Source organism: Grammomys surdaster, unplaced genomic scaffold (genome assembly GCF_004785775.1).
Source record: "Grammomys surdaster isolate TR1022 unplaced genomic scaffold, NIH_TR_1.0 355, whole genome shotgun sequence".
NCBI classification, from domain to species: domain Eukaryota; kingdom Metazoa; phylum Chordata; class Mammalia; order Rodentia; family Muridae; genus Grammomys; species Grammomys surdaster.
In genome coordinates, this window is record NW_021604774.1 from 907,664 (window position 1) to 924,438 (window position 16,775).

A 16,775-nucleotide genomic window follows, 5' to 3' on the forward strand; every position below is an offset into this window, starting at 1 on the left:
CACACAGTCTGTTTTGGTTAATGAAGTTCAGACAACTACGCCATGGATACCAGGGCAGTTGCAGAGATAGACTGTGGAGAAGCAGTGTGTAAGGCGTTAACAGGACTCCTTGCAGACCAGATCAAGGTTACATAGGCTCCAGTGCTCCCTTTCCCCAGGAAGCTGCTGCTCATTCCCTCTGAAGCCACTTTTGCCTATGACAATATCTTGGCTCAGGCCGCCACTCTTGGTTGGCGGCTCCCCTTCCTCTTTTCCGGTCGGTCTCCTCTTCTCACAGGGCCAGGCTCAGGGTCGTGTTCAATCTGTAACTCACCCCCACGTTTCCAGTCTGGTCTGGAACTCACTGTGACTGGCTAGTTTCTAATCCCAGACATCTACTTGCCTCTGCTGGCAGTTCTGTAATTTAGGAGTGGGTCAGCAAGCCCGGCCTTTGTAGCTCAAGGACATATTGGCACATCTATAATCACAACGATCTCCTAAACAGACTGAGTGTCCTGCTCTGAGAGGTTGGGGTTGGGGGAAGGTCTACTTCCTAGTTCTTGGTCCTATCTGAACTACATTGTCCAGAAGACATTGCACCAAGAATAGCCAATGAAAATGGGCGTTTTGGTGACGACAAAATGACGCTGGGCGGGACTTTCGGCTTTGCGTGCAGGAGGCTCTTTGAAACTTTCTGGATCTGTCAGTCTGGTTCAGAGAAAACTGGTTTTATCAGTATTGGTCATGGCAGGGAAACCGGAGAGTTGAAACGTTTTTTTCTCCGTCACGGAGACGAATCTGAGGTTTGCGACAACCCGTGTGATCTGATCCAGGCTTCGAGTGAGGATGGCCGCGTCCCAGGGCCCCACCATCCTCTGGAGCCCAATGGTGATTGTGGAGGCTGCGGGTGGAGCCCTGCCCCAGGTGAGTGCCTAGCGATCGCCCACCTACCTGAGTTCTGGAGCGCTGAGATCTGGGTCAGGAGCCAACAGGGCAGACCCTCATGTCCCCGACTGTAGGGCACCGGTGGATGAGATTATGGTTTTTTGACATCTGTGTGCTAGATCGGTAGAGCCATCCCCTCTGACTCACAGCCTCTGGTGGACTGTACCTCCCCAGGCTTGTGAGCGGGCCTAAGGTCGGAGACAGAGCCCGGGGGTGACCTCTGCTGGCGTTAGATGAGGGAAAGGGCTCAGTGCACCTAAGGAGCTGACTTTTGTTTATAGAGACTCTGGTGTCCAGGAAGATTTGAACAGAGGAGAGAATCAATCTATTCAGATTTCCTAGCGTGGAGTGGGGGTAATTTGAGTGTAGGCAGAGACCTGTGAATCCTTGGGTAAATCCTGTGGACTCATATTTGAGTTGGAATGTGAGCCATAGCGGGGTTGGAGGGGTTGTGGGGTGGGGGTGGAGGGGGTGGGAGTTGTGGGGTGGGTGGTGGTGACAGTGGTAGTGGTGGTGAAAATGTTCAGATCTTTGATGGAGTATTTTTATTCTGTCTCCCCCTCTTCCTATCTCCGTCCTTTCCTCCTCCTCCGCACCCCCCTCCCCAGACAGGGGACCTGGTGGGCTTCCCCCCCCCCCCCCAGGCTGTCTTCAAATTCAAAGACATCCTTCTATCTCTAACTCCCAAGTGATGAGATTAAAGGACCCTTTGTTTTATTTTTATTTTATTTTATTTATTTATTTTTAATCTTGGCGCGAACTCACTGTTTACACCAAGCTGGCCTCGAATTCACAGAGATTTACGTTCTTGTGGGTTAGGGTCTCCTTTGCGTAAGGGCTGCCAGCTGAACCCTGGTTGAATGTAAATGGTGGAAGTGCCCTAAACAGAGACAACCTCTCCTGTCTTTCCAGTGAATTTTAAAAACTCAGCCATCAGGACTTGCTGGTGAGCCAAGTGTAGATGTGAAGAAAAGTTAAATTAAAAATAAATAAATTTTATTTTTAAACAAATAATATTACTAAATTATATTAGTAATTATAATTAAAAATATTACTAATTTTTAGATATTACTGAAAGTATTTTACCATTATGTGATGGCATTCAGCATTTGAGTCAAGTCTACTGTATTAGCTATCTCCCCTCCCCACACTGAGACTCACTATGCGACTCTAGTTGGCCTATGTATACCATGTTGGCCTCAGATGTACAAAAGTCTACCTGCTTCTGCCTCGCAAATGTTGTGTAGAGGCCTGCACCATCATGCCTGGCTAATACCAGTCTTAACTCAATGTGGGTAAATAAAATCATACATTTTGAAAACATATGTACTGGTTGGTGAAACTTTTGACAGAAGCATTAGTCATGTGCACAGGAAGAGCCTGTACCAAAAGCTTGACACATAGGACTGAGTTTGAGACTACTGTTCTCTTTTTGGAGTAGGAAGTTGTGTTAGTTTGAATGAAAATGGTTCCCGTAGGCTCAGATATTTGAATGCTTAGTCATGAGGGTGTGGAACTGTTTGAGAAGAATTAGGAGGATTAGGAGGAAAGTTACTGTTGGAGAAAGGGTGTGACTGGAAGTGACTGTTGAGGTTTCAGAAGTCCACACTTGATCCAGTGAGTGTGTGTGTGTGTGTGTGTGTGTGTGAGTATGTGTATGTCTGCTGCCTATAGATAAGAATGTAAAGTCTTTAGGTATTGCCCTGGTGCCATGCCTCTCTACTCCCCATCATGCTCATCCTGGACGAACACTCTGAAACTGTTAACTAGTGCCCAGTTAAATGCTTTCTTTTATATTGTAAGAGTTGCCTTGACCATGGTGTTTCTTCATGGCAATAAGACAGTAAATGAGACAGGCTCCCATGCTTATCCTCAGGTAACAAAGAGAAGAGATTCATTCTTTGTCCAAGGTCACCCAGTAGGAGACACTATTAAGGGATGGAGCCCAGGGGGCTGTTGGGGGTACCCGACTACATGTATGAGAGGGGACTTGGGTGAACCTTTGGGACACCAACACTCTTGCTTGTTACTCACAGCCTTGTTTTTCTACAGGTTTCCCAGTATTCAGTGAAACCTGCCAACCAGGAAGAGGTAAGTGGACAGTACCCAAGAATCACACTCCTCACTTAAGACATAAGTGACCTCTGGACTATGGTGTCCTGGGACTCTGTGTTTGGGATTCTCTCTGTCCATTCGTTGGATTTCCCTGGCACATGCTCAGAATGAGAGGTCCCCACATCCACAGCAGGGATTACATGGCCAGGTTTCCCTTTATGCTAACTAACCATTGGCTGAAGATTCAGAGGTCTTAAAGTTCCAGCGATGACATTGGAGGATGCCTGGAAGTGAGATGGGTCGGGGATGCTGGGAAATGCTCAGGAATGCCTGAGGTCTGCTGGCTTTAGTGGAAGGTAGGAGTTGGGGTAGCACAGCAGCTGAGGGCTGAGCCTGCATACTGAGATGGAAATGGAGGCTCAGTGTGAAGACTGATGTGTATGCCCTGAAGTCATGTGTAGATGGCTTCCTGGTCTTCGTGCCAGGGACAGAGTGGACAACAGTGACCCAAATGTGGTCTGTGTGAGACAGGTGATTGGGAGGAGCCTGGATGAATTCACAGATTGAAAGGAAGGACATTCTTCCAGCTTGAATCGACCCTAGCTGTGATGGTTTCAATGAACCGCCCTCCAGAGGCTCATAGACTTGAATATTTGGTCCTCATTGGTGGAACACTTTGGAGATAATAGTGAGGTATGGCCTTGTTGGAGGAGGTGTGTCACTGAGGCGTGGTTTCAAGAGCTCTTGCCATTCCTAGTTAACTCTCTCTGCCTGGTACCTGTGGAACAGGATGTAAGCTCTCAGTTACTGTTCCAGTGCTGTGTATGCCTGCAGCCATGCTCCCAGCCATGGAGGTTACAGACTCACCCTCTGAAGTGTAAGCCCCAATAAAGTCGTTGTTCTAGAAGTTGCCTTGGTCATGGTGTCTCTTCACAGTAAGAGAAAAGTAACTAAGCCACCATGTCAACATGCCTGTTGTTGCTGAGTGCTGAGCACAGTGGTTGGCGGGACCTGGAGGACAGACTGGGTATCAATAGGTTCATGGCCTGGTACCCTCTGAGGTAGGAGCTAAATGGGAATGACTTAAAGATACCAAGAGTCCCTGACAAGGTGGCTTCATATAAATTCAACTTTCCCCATGTGCAGGGCGGCGTGTCCTTTGAGGATGTGGCTGTGTACTTCTCCTGGGAGGAATGGACACTGCTCGATGACTCTCAAAGGCTCCTGTACCAGACTGTGATGACAGAGATCTTAACACTCATGTCCTCGCTGGGTAAGACCCTGCCGTCCTGTCAGAGCATGTCTCTGTAGGCTTTCCTTTTTGTCTAGAGAGCTGTGTCCTTCTCAAAGCTGGCCTATGAACACCCAGTCTTTCCTGCACTGTCTTGGAGTATAAAATACAGGTTAAAAACCAAGGCTTGTTTCACAAGAGCTCTGTCTTTCTCAATTGCAGCAAAGGCACACAGGAATTAATTTGGGGTTAGGATTTTTTGGGTGTAGTTTGAGACCAGGTCTGTCTTTAGAATCCTAACTGTGCTGGACTTGCCATATAGACCTGGCTCTCCTCTGACTTGCCAAGATCTTCCTGCTCTGTCTTTTCTTTTGAGTACTGTGATTAATGGATTGCACATCCACCCCTGGCCTGGGGTCAGGAGTACTAACACTGATGGCTTCTCTGTGATCTGATGACACTGTATTATTTGGCATCTTCATGGCTCAGGTACTTCTAGGTGACATGCCTTGTGTCTGAATGTGGCAAGAATTCTGACACTGGTGAGCTCATTATTTTGTTTGTTTTTTGTTTGTTTGTTGTTTGTTTGTTTTGTTTTCTGTAAGACACCCTTACCAGGATTATTCTGACTAGGCTTCTTTCTTATGGATTGTATGAGTTGCCTCACCCAGTCTTAGTAAAGAACTCTCATTTCTTGTGTCACTGTACTTTAGGACTTATACCTTCTGGGATCCATGACATCACTCAGCTGGAGTCTTGGGGAGAACCCTCTGTGCCTGCATTGAGATTCCTGACTCCAGGTATGGCATTGGTACATAGAGTGTGGTGGTTTTTGATGTTCGAAGCTATTAATTCTGAGCCAGAACTGTCCCTTGGGTGTCAGTCTTGTATGTTTTGCCTGTTGCCTTGGAATTCTGTGAAACACAGCTGTTTCTTTATTGGGTGTTGGTGTGCACTGTAAGTGTAACTTTTATTCGCCTGATGTAATTGTCATCTCAGAGACAGTAAGCCTCCAACTGATAACATAGGCCTAGTTCTGGAAGCCTCTGTACAATCAAATCAAGGCCTACAGTGTTTTCAGCCTCTGAGACTTACTGTTGAATAAGTTCACCTGTTCTAGCTCTTTCTGAACTCTGGCAGGATGGTCAACTCAGCTGTTCTGGCTCAAACTTTTTTGGTTCAAACTGGCTTCTTTTGTCTTCTGACTGAATTACTCTGTCTGACCTCAAAGTAACTCTAGCAATCTGTTCTGATCTTCTGGCTCCTCATTCTCTGGCTCATTCTGTCTTCACCTGTGTCTAGCTTGTTCTGTCTGCAATCTGTCAAACTGTTCTGGCAAAAACTGCATCTGAACACTCTGTCTGCTCTGAAGTAGACTCGCTTTCCTGTCCTATCTCTGATTCATTTAGTCAAATTTTTCTCTGATTCATCACTTTGTCTGCTCCTCAATTAGAAGTCATTTTCCAACATGGCTGCTTCTTCTACCAATTAACCTTAGCTACATTGTTTTGGATTAAAATTGTGTACTATAGGAGTATCTGTATTCCAGCCAGAACTGCCATGTTGCTGGATTAAAATTCTACTGTGCCCTATACCTAAGGCCGTCCTTAAATCCTGGTTCTTTAGTTACCATGTCATACAGGTCTAGACAGCCTTCTGCACTTAGTCTTGAATCTCCAGCAGCTGATGCTTGCAGAAAGCTATTGGTGAGAAAAGAGTGTGTTATGGTTCCTAGCACACCTCCCTGTGATTTACTCCATGCTTGTGTTCTTGCTTCCCCTAAGGTCCCTAGAACGTAAGATCTTGACAAATTCAGCATGGCAATGGGTCGTGTTCGGCCTAAACTAGCTCCTTTGTTCTTTGAGAAATCTCAGATCACCATTAGTGATCTCTGTGTGTGTGTGTGTGTGTGTGTGTGTGTGTCTGTCTGTCTGTCTGTCTGTCACTCGACAGTCTACATGCCACTCATCAGTATTTCTCTGTGCTCAGGTTGTTGGATCAAAGTGGAGAGTGAAACGTCCCCCTTTGAGCAGAGCCTGTCTGCAGAAGGAGGTGTCAGTTCATCCACGCTGCAACAGCAAATGCTGTGCTGTGCTGAGACACCCTTGCTAAGGACGGACAATGTGACGATCCTCCAGACCTCTTCGGGTCTTCCCAGGCATCCGGTGACTTATACTGTTGGGGACGCCCCCATGAACACTGAGAGTGGAGAGGCCATTCAGAGTGAGAAGAAGAACTGCATATGCAGTGACTGTGGCAAAACTTTTACTAGCACGTCCCACCTAAATCGACACCGGATGATACACACCGGCGAAAAGCCTTTTCAGTGCAGCGAGTGTGGGATGTGCTTCAGCCAAAAAGCCTTTCTCGTTAAGCATTTCCGAATTCACACCGGAGAGAAGCCTTTCAGGTGCCTTGAGTGTGGCAAAGCCTTCAAGCATAATATCTCCCTCGTTTCTCATCAGCGAGTTCACACAGGAGAGACGCCTTTTACCTGCACCGAATGTGGCAAATCATACATGACCAGATCCAATCTTACGCGTCACTTTCAAGTTCATGCTGCGGAGAAGCCCTACAGCTGCAGTGAATGTGGCAAAGCATTTAAGGAGAAATCCAGCCTCATTTATCATGCCCGAGTGCACACTCGGGAAAGGCCTTTTCAGTGCAGCGAGTGCGGAAAGTCCTTCAGCCAAAAAGCCTTTCTCGTTAAGCATTTCAGAGTTCACACCGGCGAGAAGCCTTTCAGGTGCAGTGAGTGTGGCAAAACCTTCAAGCACAACTGCTTCCTTGTTGCTCATCAGCGAGTTCACACAGGAGAGACGCCTTTTACATGCACTGAGTGTGGCAAGTCATACATGAACAGATCCAGCCTTTTGTATCATTATCGGGTTCATACTGGAGAAAAGCCGTAGAAGTACAGTGTAGGGGTTTCAATAGGTTTGGCGCCATAGACTCATAGGGAGTGACACTATTAGGAGATGTGGCCTTGTTAGAATAGGTGTGGCCTTGTTGGAGAAAATGTGTCGCTGTGGGGATGGGTTTTGAGGTCCATCGATCAAGCAGCACCCAGTGCCGGGGGTGGGGGGTGGGGGGTCTCTTCCTGACTGCCTTCGGATCAGGACATAGAACCTCCGCTCCTCCAGCATCATGTCTGCCTGCACGCTGCCATGGTTCCCGCCGTGATGATAATGGACTGAACTTCTGAAACTGTAAGCCAGCCCCAATGAAACGGTGTCCTTTATAAGAGCTGCCTTGCTAATGGTGTCTTTTCAAAGCAATGGAAACCGTAACTAAGACATGCAGCGAATGCATTAAATCATTGAAAAATAAAAAAAGAAAATCCAGACTTGTTTATCATGTCCAAGCTCATACAGGGGAAAGGCCTTTTGAATGTTGTGAATCTGGGAAGTGTTAAAAACAAAACAAAACAAAACTCATCTCATGAAAGATGAACGAGTTCGTAGTAGAGGAAAGGCTTTTACGTGTAAGGTGTGTGGTATGCAGCCTCATTTCACATCAGGGATTTTATGGAGCAAAGCATCATGGGTTCAAAGAATGCGGCGAAGTGTTTAGCTACAGGACTAGGTCTACTCTGGATAGAATATATGTATTGAATGCAATGGATATGAGAAATCGTTTCCATGATCTATCTTATCTAACACAAGAAGATATTCACTGGACAAAAGTCAAGAGTGCTTCAAATACGGAGAGCCTTCACCCACACTTTCGTCATATTTAACCTAAGAGGCCACAGTGCAGAGATGCATCGTGATTCTAGGGAGGCCTTTGAGTAAAGGTCTGCTCTTATTGACAACGTAGACACAACCCAGATAGGTCTGTGAATGCAGAGAACATAGAGAAAGCTTCAGCCATTGACCAAGCTTGTTGAGCCTTAGGGGTGACTTTGAGCACAAGTCCTGAGAGTGGCCTTCGTGAAGGAGCCAAGTCATTGAAAGTTACTCATCAAAGAAGAGCACAGAGGCAAGATGAGGATCCTTGCCATCTTCTTATTCCTAAGAAGTTAATGCTCTCTGGGGACTTAGCAAGACGAAGCCGTGTTCCTGACTGCACCTGTTTGGGGTGGAGTCTCCATGTTACTGAGTTTGAATGGGGGAGGAAGAGTGACCTCAGTTTAAATAAGACATATTTTTGTTGTTTCTTCTATTGGTTGCCTTTTGTTTCCCCTCACTGACTATTGCAGTCCCTGGGATAAGTGATCACTTACTGTAAAATCTTCATGACTATTGGTTCCTAAGTGTCACTACTTTTGTTGGGGACCAGCTCTGTGTAGCACCTTTTGCTCTTACATAGGAGGACAGTCCATATGTTTCAGGTGTTTGTTGTTTGTTTCATGTGTGAGTATTTAGGCTATACATATGTATGAATACTAAGTGCATAACTGATGCCTGTGAGGCCCCCCAAAAGGCACTGGGTTCCTGGAAGAGGAATTACAGATGGGTATGAACCAGTCTGTTTGCTGGAAATGGAACCCAGGTCCTCTGCAAGAGCAGCGTGTAGACTTATACTCTGAGCCCTCTCTGGAGCCCATATTTTACGATTTTAAGAAGTTACCAGATTTTGTTCTAAAAGGCTGTGTTTCAGGTTTCCTCCTGCAGCATATCAGATGCCAGTTTTTCACATCCTGATATTCTTCCAAGTCATGAGGTGTTCACTTTAACAATTTTAGTAACTGTATTGGGTTGGGCGTGATGGCACAGGCCTTTAATCCCAGCACTCAGGAGTTAGAGGCAGCCAGAGGTCTGTGAGTTCAAGGTCATTATGGTCTATACATATTGAGTTCCAGGATAGCCAGGACTACATAGAGATAAACTATCTCAAGAAAAAAAAAAAAGAAAACAATACTTAAACAAATCAAACACACACACACACACACACACACACACACAAATATATAGTAGCATATAATTGTGGCTTTAATTTTACATTATCTACATATATTATTGTAGAAATTTATTTACTTTTGGAAGTTTGTGTTATGTGTGCTGATTGTGTCTGTTCCCATTAGAGAGCTGAAGTCACTGGAACTGGAGTTCCAGATCCTTGTAAACCTTTAAGTGGATGCTGGGAATTGAACCAAAGTTACCTGCAAGAACAGTAAGTGCTGTTAGCCAGTGAGCCATTTTTCTGACCCTGTATCTATGTTTTCTTTGTTTGTTTAGACACAGTCTTACTGTGTTGGTTTGACTAGCTTGGAACTCTGTAGATCAGATTGTCCTAGAACTCAAGAGACCTAACTTATTCTGGGTTCTGAGTGCCACTCTGGGGGATCAAAAGAAACTGGTGACAAATGACTACTTGTGGTGCCTGTTAGCATACCAAAGTACATAATGGTCTCTGGACTTTCTTAGCATTTCTAGTGCCTGTAACAACCATTGCTGGTATCCTGGCTCCTCTTAGCCCTCTTCACCCTATCCCTACCCTAAACTTACCCTGCTCCTGGTTTACCCTTCCCCCAGCTTCTGATTTCCATATAACTCTCCTGTCTCAGCCATGTGTTCTCTTGGCTCTTGGTTCGTTCTCTCTCTCTCTCTCTCTCTCTCTCTCTCTCTCTCTCTCTCTCTCTCCTTCCCTCTCTCCTCTTTTCCTCTCTCTCTGCTGGTCATGTTTATTCTATTACCTTCTCTTCTGCTCTGTAGTCTTCCTGATGCCTCTGGCTATATTATCCTTCATATCTACAATAAAGTCCTTCCCTTCAGCCATACCTAGAGTGGACATGTCCTCACTTCATACAGCCAGCACACCAGACACCTATATTTTTGTGCTTATTTTAATTTTTCCTTTTATAGGGGGTGTGTGCTGTTTTGTATGTATAAACAAACAAATGAAACATTTAAAAAGATTTCTGAGTCAGGAGGCCCACATTGGGTGGGGCACCTTCCATCCCAGCACTCAGGAGGTAGAGACAGGTGGATCTGTGAGTTCAAATGCAGCCTGGTCTGCATAGTGAATTCTAATGTTAAGTAGTATGAACCTGTCTCAAAAAAAACAAAAAAAAAAAACAAAACAAGAAACCTAAAACCAACCAACCATACAAAAAGACTTTATCTTTTACTGTTTTGAAAGTTTTTTGTATTTCTGTGAAAAGTGTCAAAGTCTATGGGTTTTGTTTTTCCCTTTTTATTTTTTGATAGGCTCTCACTCCTGATCCTAGCTAGGATGCCATCAGACCTTTGATTCTCCTCCCTCAATCTCTTGAGAACTGAGATTACAGGAGTGCCAACATAACCTTTGATTTCTCAAGCTTAAACATTTCTGTCAACCTGCCGATTTAAGGTCTCTTCTCTAAAGAGGTGAGGACTCTCTAACCATGAAGATATAGTCATATTCATACATACTATAAGGAGAATCCCAAATTCTAGGATTACAGCCATGCATGTATATGCTGTTTGAAAAAAGGAATTCTTTTTAAAATGTGTTTTTGAGATAGGGTTTCTTTGTGTAACCCTGGCTGTCCTACAACTTGCTTTGTAGATCAGGCTGGCCTTGAACTGCCTGCTTCTGCCTCCCTAGTGCTGGGATTAAAGGCATGAGACCAGATGCTCCCACTTGGCAAGAAAGGCATTCTCAATCATGAGTGTGTAAGAAAGAAGAATTCAAGAATAAAAGAGAACCAGAAAAGAGTCAATCATGTCCAACTCCACAGCAAGTCCCAATAACGAAATGAGAGGAGAAAGAAATGAACAAACCAAACAAACAAACATAAACCACCAGCAAAATTACCAGAATCAACAAATAGTCCCGGGTAACTAATCCATCTGCTAATCATCTGAGCTCTTTAGTTATAAACCAAAGGCCAATTGCTTGGGTTGAAAGTAAGGGCTCACTCATTTTTGTCCTCAATAAATGAGATCACTGGCAAAGAGGCTGAAGAGAAAAGATGTAAGACAATATACAAAGCACATGGATGGCGAAAACTAACTGAGCAATTAGGCTTAATCTGGTAAGGCATACTCTCCCTAAGATTGGATTAGATAGATCATGCTACAACATATTAATAAGAGGAACAGTCTGTTAAAGAATTTGAAGTAGTAAGTATATATGTAGCAATTAGGGTACTAGATTTTCTAAAATAAACATAGCTAGACATGAACATATAATTAACACACCCAGATATGTTAATATTAGGTGACTTTAATACCTCACCGTCATCAGATGATTAGCCACCTAGATTTAAAAAAAAAATCAACAAAAGTGAAGGATTAAATTGCAAGAGATCTCCAGACTATTGAAAATGGGCTGGAGAGATCACTCAGCGGTTAAAGTCTTCCAGGGGACCTGGGTTCAGTTCCCAGTACCCACATGGCAACTAACAATGGTCTGTATTTCAAATTCCAAGGAAGTCCAAAACACTCTACTGACCTCTGTGGGCACTACGCATGGGTGGTACACAGATAGACATGTATGCAAATACTCATACATATTAAAACAAAGAATACTGCAAGCAAGAGCTATTGATGACATACTCTCAGTAACTCATGGAGTGTTTTCTATAAGATATCACATTGTAGGCTATAAATAATTTCTTAACAAATACAAAACGTTCAAAACTATCTCTTCTATCTACTCATGTTACAGGGAAATAAAGCAAAATGTCAATAGCAAATGAAAATCTAGAAATTTCCCAGTGGGGTAGGCACATGCTTTTAATCTCTGCACTCGGGAGGCAGAGGCAGGGTGATCTGTGTGAGTTTGAGGGCAGCCTGATAGAGTTCCAAGACAGCCAAGACTATACAGAAAAAACCTTTCTCCCTTGCACTCACATAAAAGAAGAAGAAGAAGAAGAAGAAGAAGAAGAAGAGGAGGAGGAGGAGGAGGAGGAGGAGGAGGAGGAGGAGGAGGAGGAGAATGAGGAGGAGAGGAGGAGGAGGAGGAGAAGGGGAGGAGGAGGAGGAGGGGAGGAGGAGGAAGAGGAGGAAAGTGAAAGCAAAAAGAAGGAAAAAGAATAGAAAAAGATCTAGAAACTATACAAAGAAAAGACAATTGGACACTTCTCTTGAGTTATCAGTGGATCATTAAAGGAGACAGGAGGAAATTTTATAAATTCTTAATATCCAATGGAAATGAAAATCTTACTTACTACAGAGAGATATGGCTTAAGCTTTTAACTCCAGCACTTGGCAGGCAGAGGCAGGCAGATCTCTGTGGGTTCAAGGCCAGCTTGCTAACCTATGTAGAATTTTGAGACAGCCAGGAGTAGATAGAGAAATCCTGTCTTTAATAAACAGTACAGAAAAAGAAAATAGAAAATATCAAGACACTTTTGGGATATAATAGCCACAGTTCTAGAGGAAGGCTGATAGTTATGAGAGCTGTATTAATTATCTTTCTCATCAATGTGACAGAATTTTTAATATATGCAACATAGGGAACTTGAGATTTATATTGTCTGGTTTATGTTTCAGGGTAGGATGTCCATAAAGTTGAAGGAGGCACTGTGGTGGAACCAGGTCTTCACGTCCAGATTCAGGACACACAAAAATACACACAAATTAACCTTTAAAAAGTGACTCCACTGGGAGGGGGTGGTATATGCCTTTTATTCCAGCAAAAACAGGCAGATCTCTGAGTCTGTCATCAACCTGGTCTATATTTGAGTTCCAGGACAGCTAGGGCTACTTAGAAGACCTTGTTTAAAAAACAAACAAACAAACAAACAAGCAAACAAAAACAAAACAAACTTTAACAGTAAAAAGATCCAGCAGGAAACTCTTGGACATGATAAGCTCTTAAATCAAAATACTGGACCATAGACCTAGATATGTCTGGGTCACGGGATTGCTGGTATTCACAGGTGGATAAGATTATTGATGTTATCTCTCTCAGCAGCCTGCTCAGTGCCTTCTGCAACTCCTAAACACAGACTGTATAGCCTAGTGATGTGTCTCAGATGTCCTGGGTTCAATTCCCAGCACTGATATGTCAGCTCTCTAATATCTACAACTATAGTCTCATGGAACTGATGCCCTCTTCTTGTGTGCAGACGTACACATAGACAAAACACCCAAATAAATAAGTAAATAAAAATAAAATAAATAACCCTAGCTCTGGTGAGCTTCCAAGAGGAGTGTTAGAAATTTGTAAGCTTTTTGGATACCTCTTGGGCTTCCTGGCTAAACAATTCACATGGTGGTATCTCACACTCAGTATTGGGATTTTAATAACTTATTGCTTCTAGTAGGCAAGATTTGCACACTTGTGCAGGACTGACATGACTTGGGGGTAACCAACAACTCTTTGATGGGATTTGCGGTCCATTACTCAGGAGTGAAGCCATGCCTGACACAACGCAGTCAGAAGCCATGGATGGAGAGGTCACAGGCCACAGACTGGAACTTAATACTGTTGTTTTGCTAATAGAGCATAGAACCAGTTATTCAATATATTTCTATATTCCTAGACAAATGCTACTGTCAGTCTTAATCAGAGAAGTCCTTCTACAGAGAGAATATAGGTAAATGAAGAGATTCTTTATTGCTTGGTGCTGATAAGTTACATTTGATTGCTCAGCTCTAGGCAAGGCATTTTTTCTATTCCCTGGAAGGCTAAGGGACACTGAAGATGAGAGAAATTGTAAGAGCTAGAAGATTGGGAGGCCTGTGAGATGTCATGTTCTGGGCTAGACACAATGATCCCAGTAGCAAAACCACACCATCTTCTGATGTTTGTATGTCTCTGCACAAGAATGGGCCGATAAATAGGAATAAACTGGGAAGATTTTTTGAGTCTCTACTATTCACTGGAGAACTTTTGGCTAGGGATAGATTTGGGGAAGGGGGGAGAGTCATTGCTTTTGGTCATCTACTCGCTGTTGAGCCCAATAAGCTCCAGCATGGTGACCTCTCCTGTGTCAGTTGGATGGAGGTAGTGTGAGTGAAGGCTCACAACATTTGAAGCATACCAACTTTTGTTCAGTGAATGTTCTGCTGTATATGTAGGGTTAATGACTAGGGGATTGTACACATTTATTGAACTCCTAAGACACTTGCCGAGTGTGATCTTCCAAGGCTTAGAAAGGCTAGGACTGTAGCGATCAACTTTGCCACATTCCTTGTACTTATGATACCTTGCTGCATGGTGAAGAATCTTCCATATTCATTGCATTTAAAAAGGTTTTGGTCTGGTATGAACTTTCTTATGTTGCTTTAAAAACATCTCTTTCTTCATTGGGCATAAACTGAGATCCACAGACCTAATTTTCAACCATTTACCAACTCCTTGGTTCTTTTCTTCAAAGGAATACCTCAAACAATAATGGCCTTTGGATGGAAAGATTTTCTAGATGACGTTGGATGTAAACTTGCCTTTTATTGCTCCAGAGTGGACATGACTGTTTCCTTGAATACCATCTGCTTCCGGAATGGATTCCAGCTCATTAAGCTCAACCCCAGTACTTGTAGTTGGATGGAGGTCAAGATTAGATCCCTAAAGTTCATTGTCTTCTGCTGTTTCCTGTGTTGGATCTTACATATTGTATTAAAGTCATTTATTCTTAGTACTGAGTAACCTGCAGGGTAGGCAGAATCTCAGTTTAGAAAGTAATTACAGGTACTGTTTCTGGGAAATGCCAGATCACTATAACCCCCTATACACTGTCCTCCTATATTATTTCCCTGAGTTAATGAGTCTGGCTTTCATAATCTGGACCAGGATCTCCATGGTCATTTTACTGCACAGACACAAGCAGTAAGTCCAATACATTCACAACCAAGCCCTCTCCAAGTTCAGATAAAACCATGAAGCCAGAGCCATGTGCACTATCCTGATTCTGGTGATTTTGTTTGTTTGTTTTTGGTTTTGTTTTTTCCTTTTATTCAATCTATAATGCCTTGACCATCTGGACAGCCTTAACTATAAAAAACAGCTCATGGACAATGAATAACTCCATGTTTTTGAGTACATGTTTTCCAACATTCAGCCTCTTTGTGATCATAGTCAGTGACATCAGGATCTCTCGGCTCTGCTTTGGCTGCTGGCTGAAAAACAATGTGTTCCTCATTAGCTTGAGTGCTGTCTGAACTTTCTTTTGCGAAGTCACTTCAATATTTGTTAATGTTTAGTTATCTATTACTTGGTAGGATTTTGTGAAGCCATCCATGGCAAATGGGGCCAATAATGTCCCTGCTTACATGGATCTTCTCATAAAGTTAAACATTAACATTATGGACTTAAATCTAAAAAAATTACTCAGAGGAGCAAATTGTGTAAATTTTAAATATTGTCATGGATGGAAAATTTTACATGTAGGCAATTAGGGGACATCTATTATTTTGGATTTGATGAGGACATACAAAATTTATATACTGTTTACATATAATTGTGTCAATCTATTTCTGGCTGTGGGAAAATCACCTGAAAGATCCTGCATTAAGGAAGACATATGCAGCTTCCAGATTTTTGAGTGTTTAGGTATTTCAAGTCCATAAAACTGGGAAGAGTCTACGAGTCTAGGATGAATGGGGGAAAAAAAGAATAGCTGTTAGAAGAAATTATGAGATTGGTGAATGGGTTAAAACTCTTGGTGGGATAACAGCTATCTTTACTTTAAATCCTTTCCAAAATATTTAATTTAAAATCCATTTATTTTAATTCCTTTTTTTTGGTGTATGTGTTACCTGTATCTCTAATTTTCTTTTCTTTATTTTTTATTTTTTATTTTTTTTAAAGAGGGCGTCAGATCCCATTACAGATGGTTTTGAGCCACCATGTGGTTTCTGGGAATTGAACTCAGGACCTCTGGAAGAGCAGTCAGTGCTCTTAACCACTGAGCCATCTCTCCTGACCCTATTTTATTTCTTACTTTAAAAATTTAATTATGAATATGTGTTTGCCTGTATATGGGTATATGCATGTGATTGCAGTACCTGTAGAGTCCAGAAGAGGGCCACAGACTCACCTTGAGGTGGAGATACGAGAGGTTGTGAGCCATCCTATGTCAGTGCTGGGAACCAAATTTGGGTCCTCTGAATATTAACAGTCCTTAACTGCTGAGTCATTCCTCTCATCCCTTTTATAGTTTGTTTTATAATTTAAATTCGATTAGTCCTCAAAGAAAGTCATTAATTTCTAGCATCTAGTATATAGTTTTAATTACTTACAAAGATACCTTAAGCTATTTTTTTTTTTGACTTTCGAGACAGAGTTTCTCTGTGTAGCCCTGGCTGTCCTGGAACTTACTCTGTAGACCAGGCTGGCCTTGAACTCAGAAATCCGCCTGCCTCTGCCTCCCAAGTGCTGGGATTAAAGGCATGCACCACCATTGCCTGGCTTTTTTTTGGGGGGTGGTGGTGGTGGTGGCTATTTTCACATGAATAACGAGTTTTAAAATAGAGAAGATGGATATTAAGAGATTGAGTTCTCTCCTTTTAGTACGTTGATCCCATTTCTGGTCTATTTCTTAATCTTCATATTTGAAAATTTCACATACCTTAGACATATTCTTTTGTAAATTAGTTCCTAAAGAATTTCATACAGTGTCTTTGCATTATATTTACCTCTATCCCAACTCCTTCCAGCTCCCACCCCCTTCACTACCAACCCAACTCCT

At 43.0% G+C, this 16,775-nt stretch overlaps 1 protein-coding gene across 1 annotated transcript; it reads left to right on the forward strand.

Moving 5' to 3' along the window:
- Nucleotides 1-622: 622 nt before the first annotated feature.
- On the forward strand, nt 623-8,374 carry LOC114631290 (zinc finger protein 419-like). Its single transcript, XM_028779590.1, has 5 exons — nt 623-903; nt 2,977-3,015; nt 4,126-4,252; nt 4,924-5,010; nt 6,200-8,374. The coding sequence occupies exons 1-5, from the start codon at nt 826-828 to the stop codon at nt 7,120-7,122; spliced, it is 1,254 nt and encodes a 417-aa protein (XP_028635423.1). The 5' UTR covers nt 623-825; the 3' UTR covers nt 7,123-8,374.
- The last annotated feature ends 8,401 nt before the right edge of the window (nt 8,375-16,775 follow it).

Excerpts from the sequence above, each read along its gene's own strand:
- LOC114631290 (XM_028779590.1), top strand. The coding sequence starts at position 826 with ATGGCCGCGTCCCAGGGCCCCACCATCCTCTGGAGCCCAATGGTGATT. Across the intron at positions 904-2,976 it reads CGGGTGGAGCCCTGCCCCAG|GTTTCCCAGTATTCAGTGAA; the intron begins GTGAGTGCCTAG and ends GTTTTTCTACAG. Across the intron at positions 5,011-6,199 it reads ATTGAGATTCCTGACTCCAG|GTTGTTGGATCAAAGTGGAG; the intron begins GTATGGCATTGG and ends CTCTGTGCTCAG.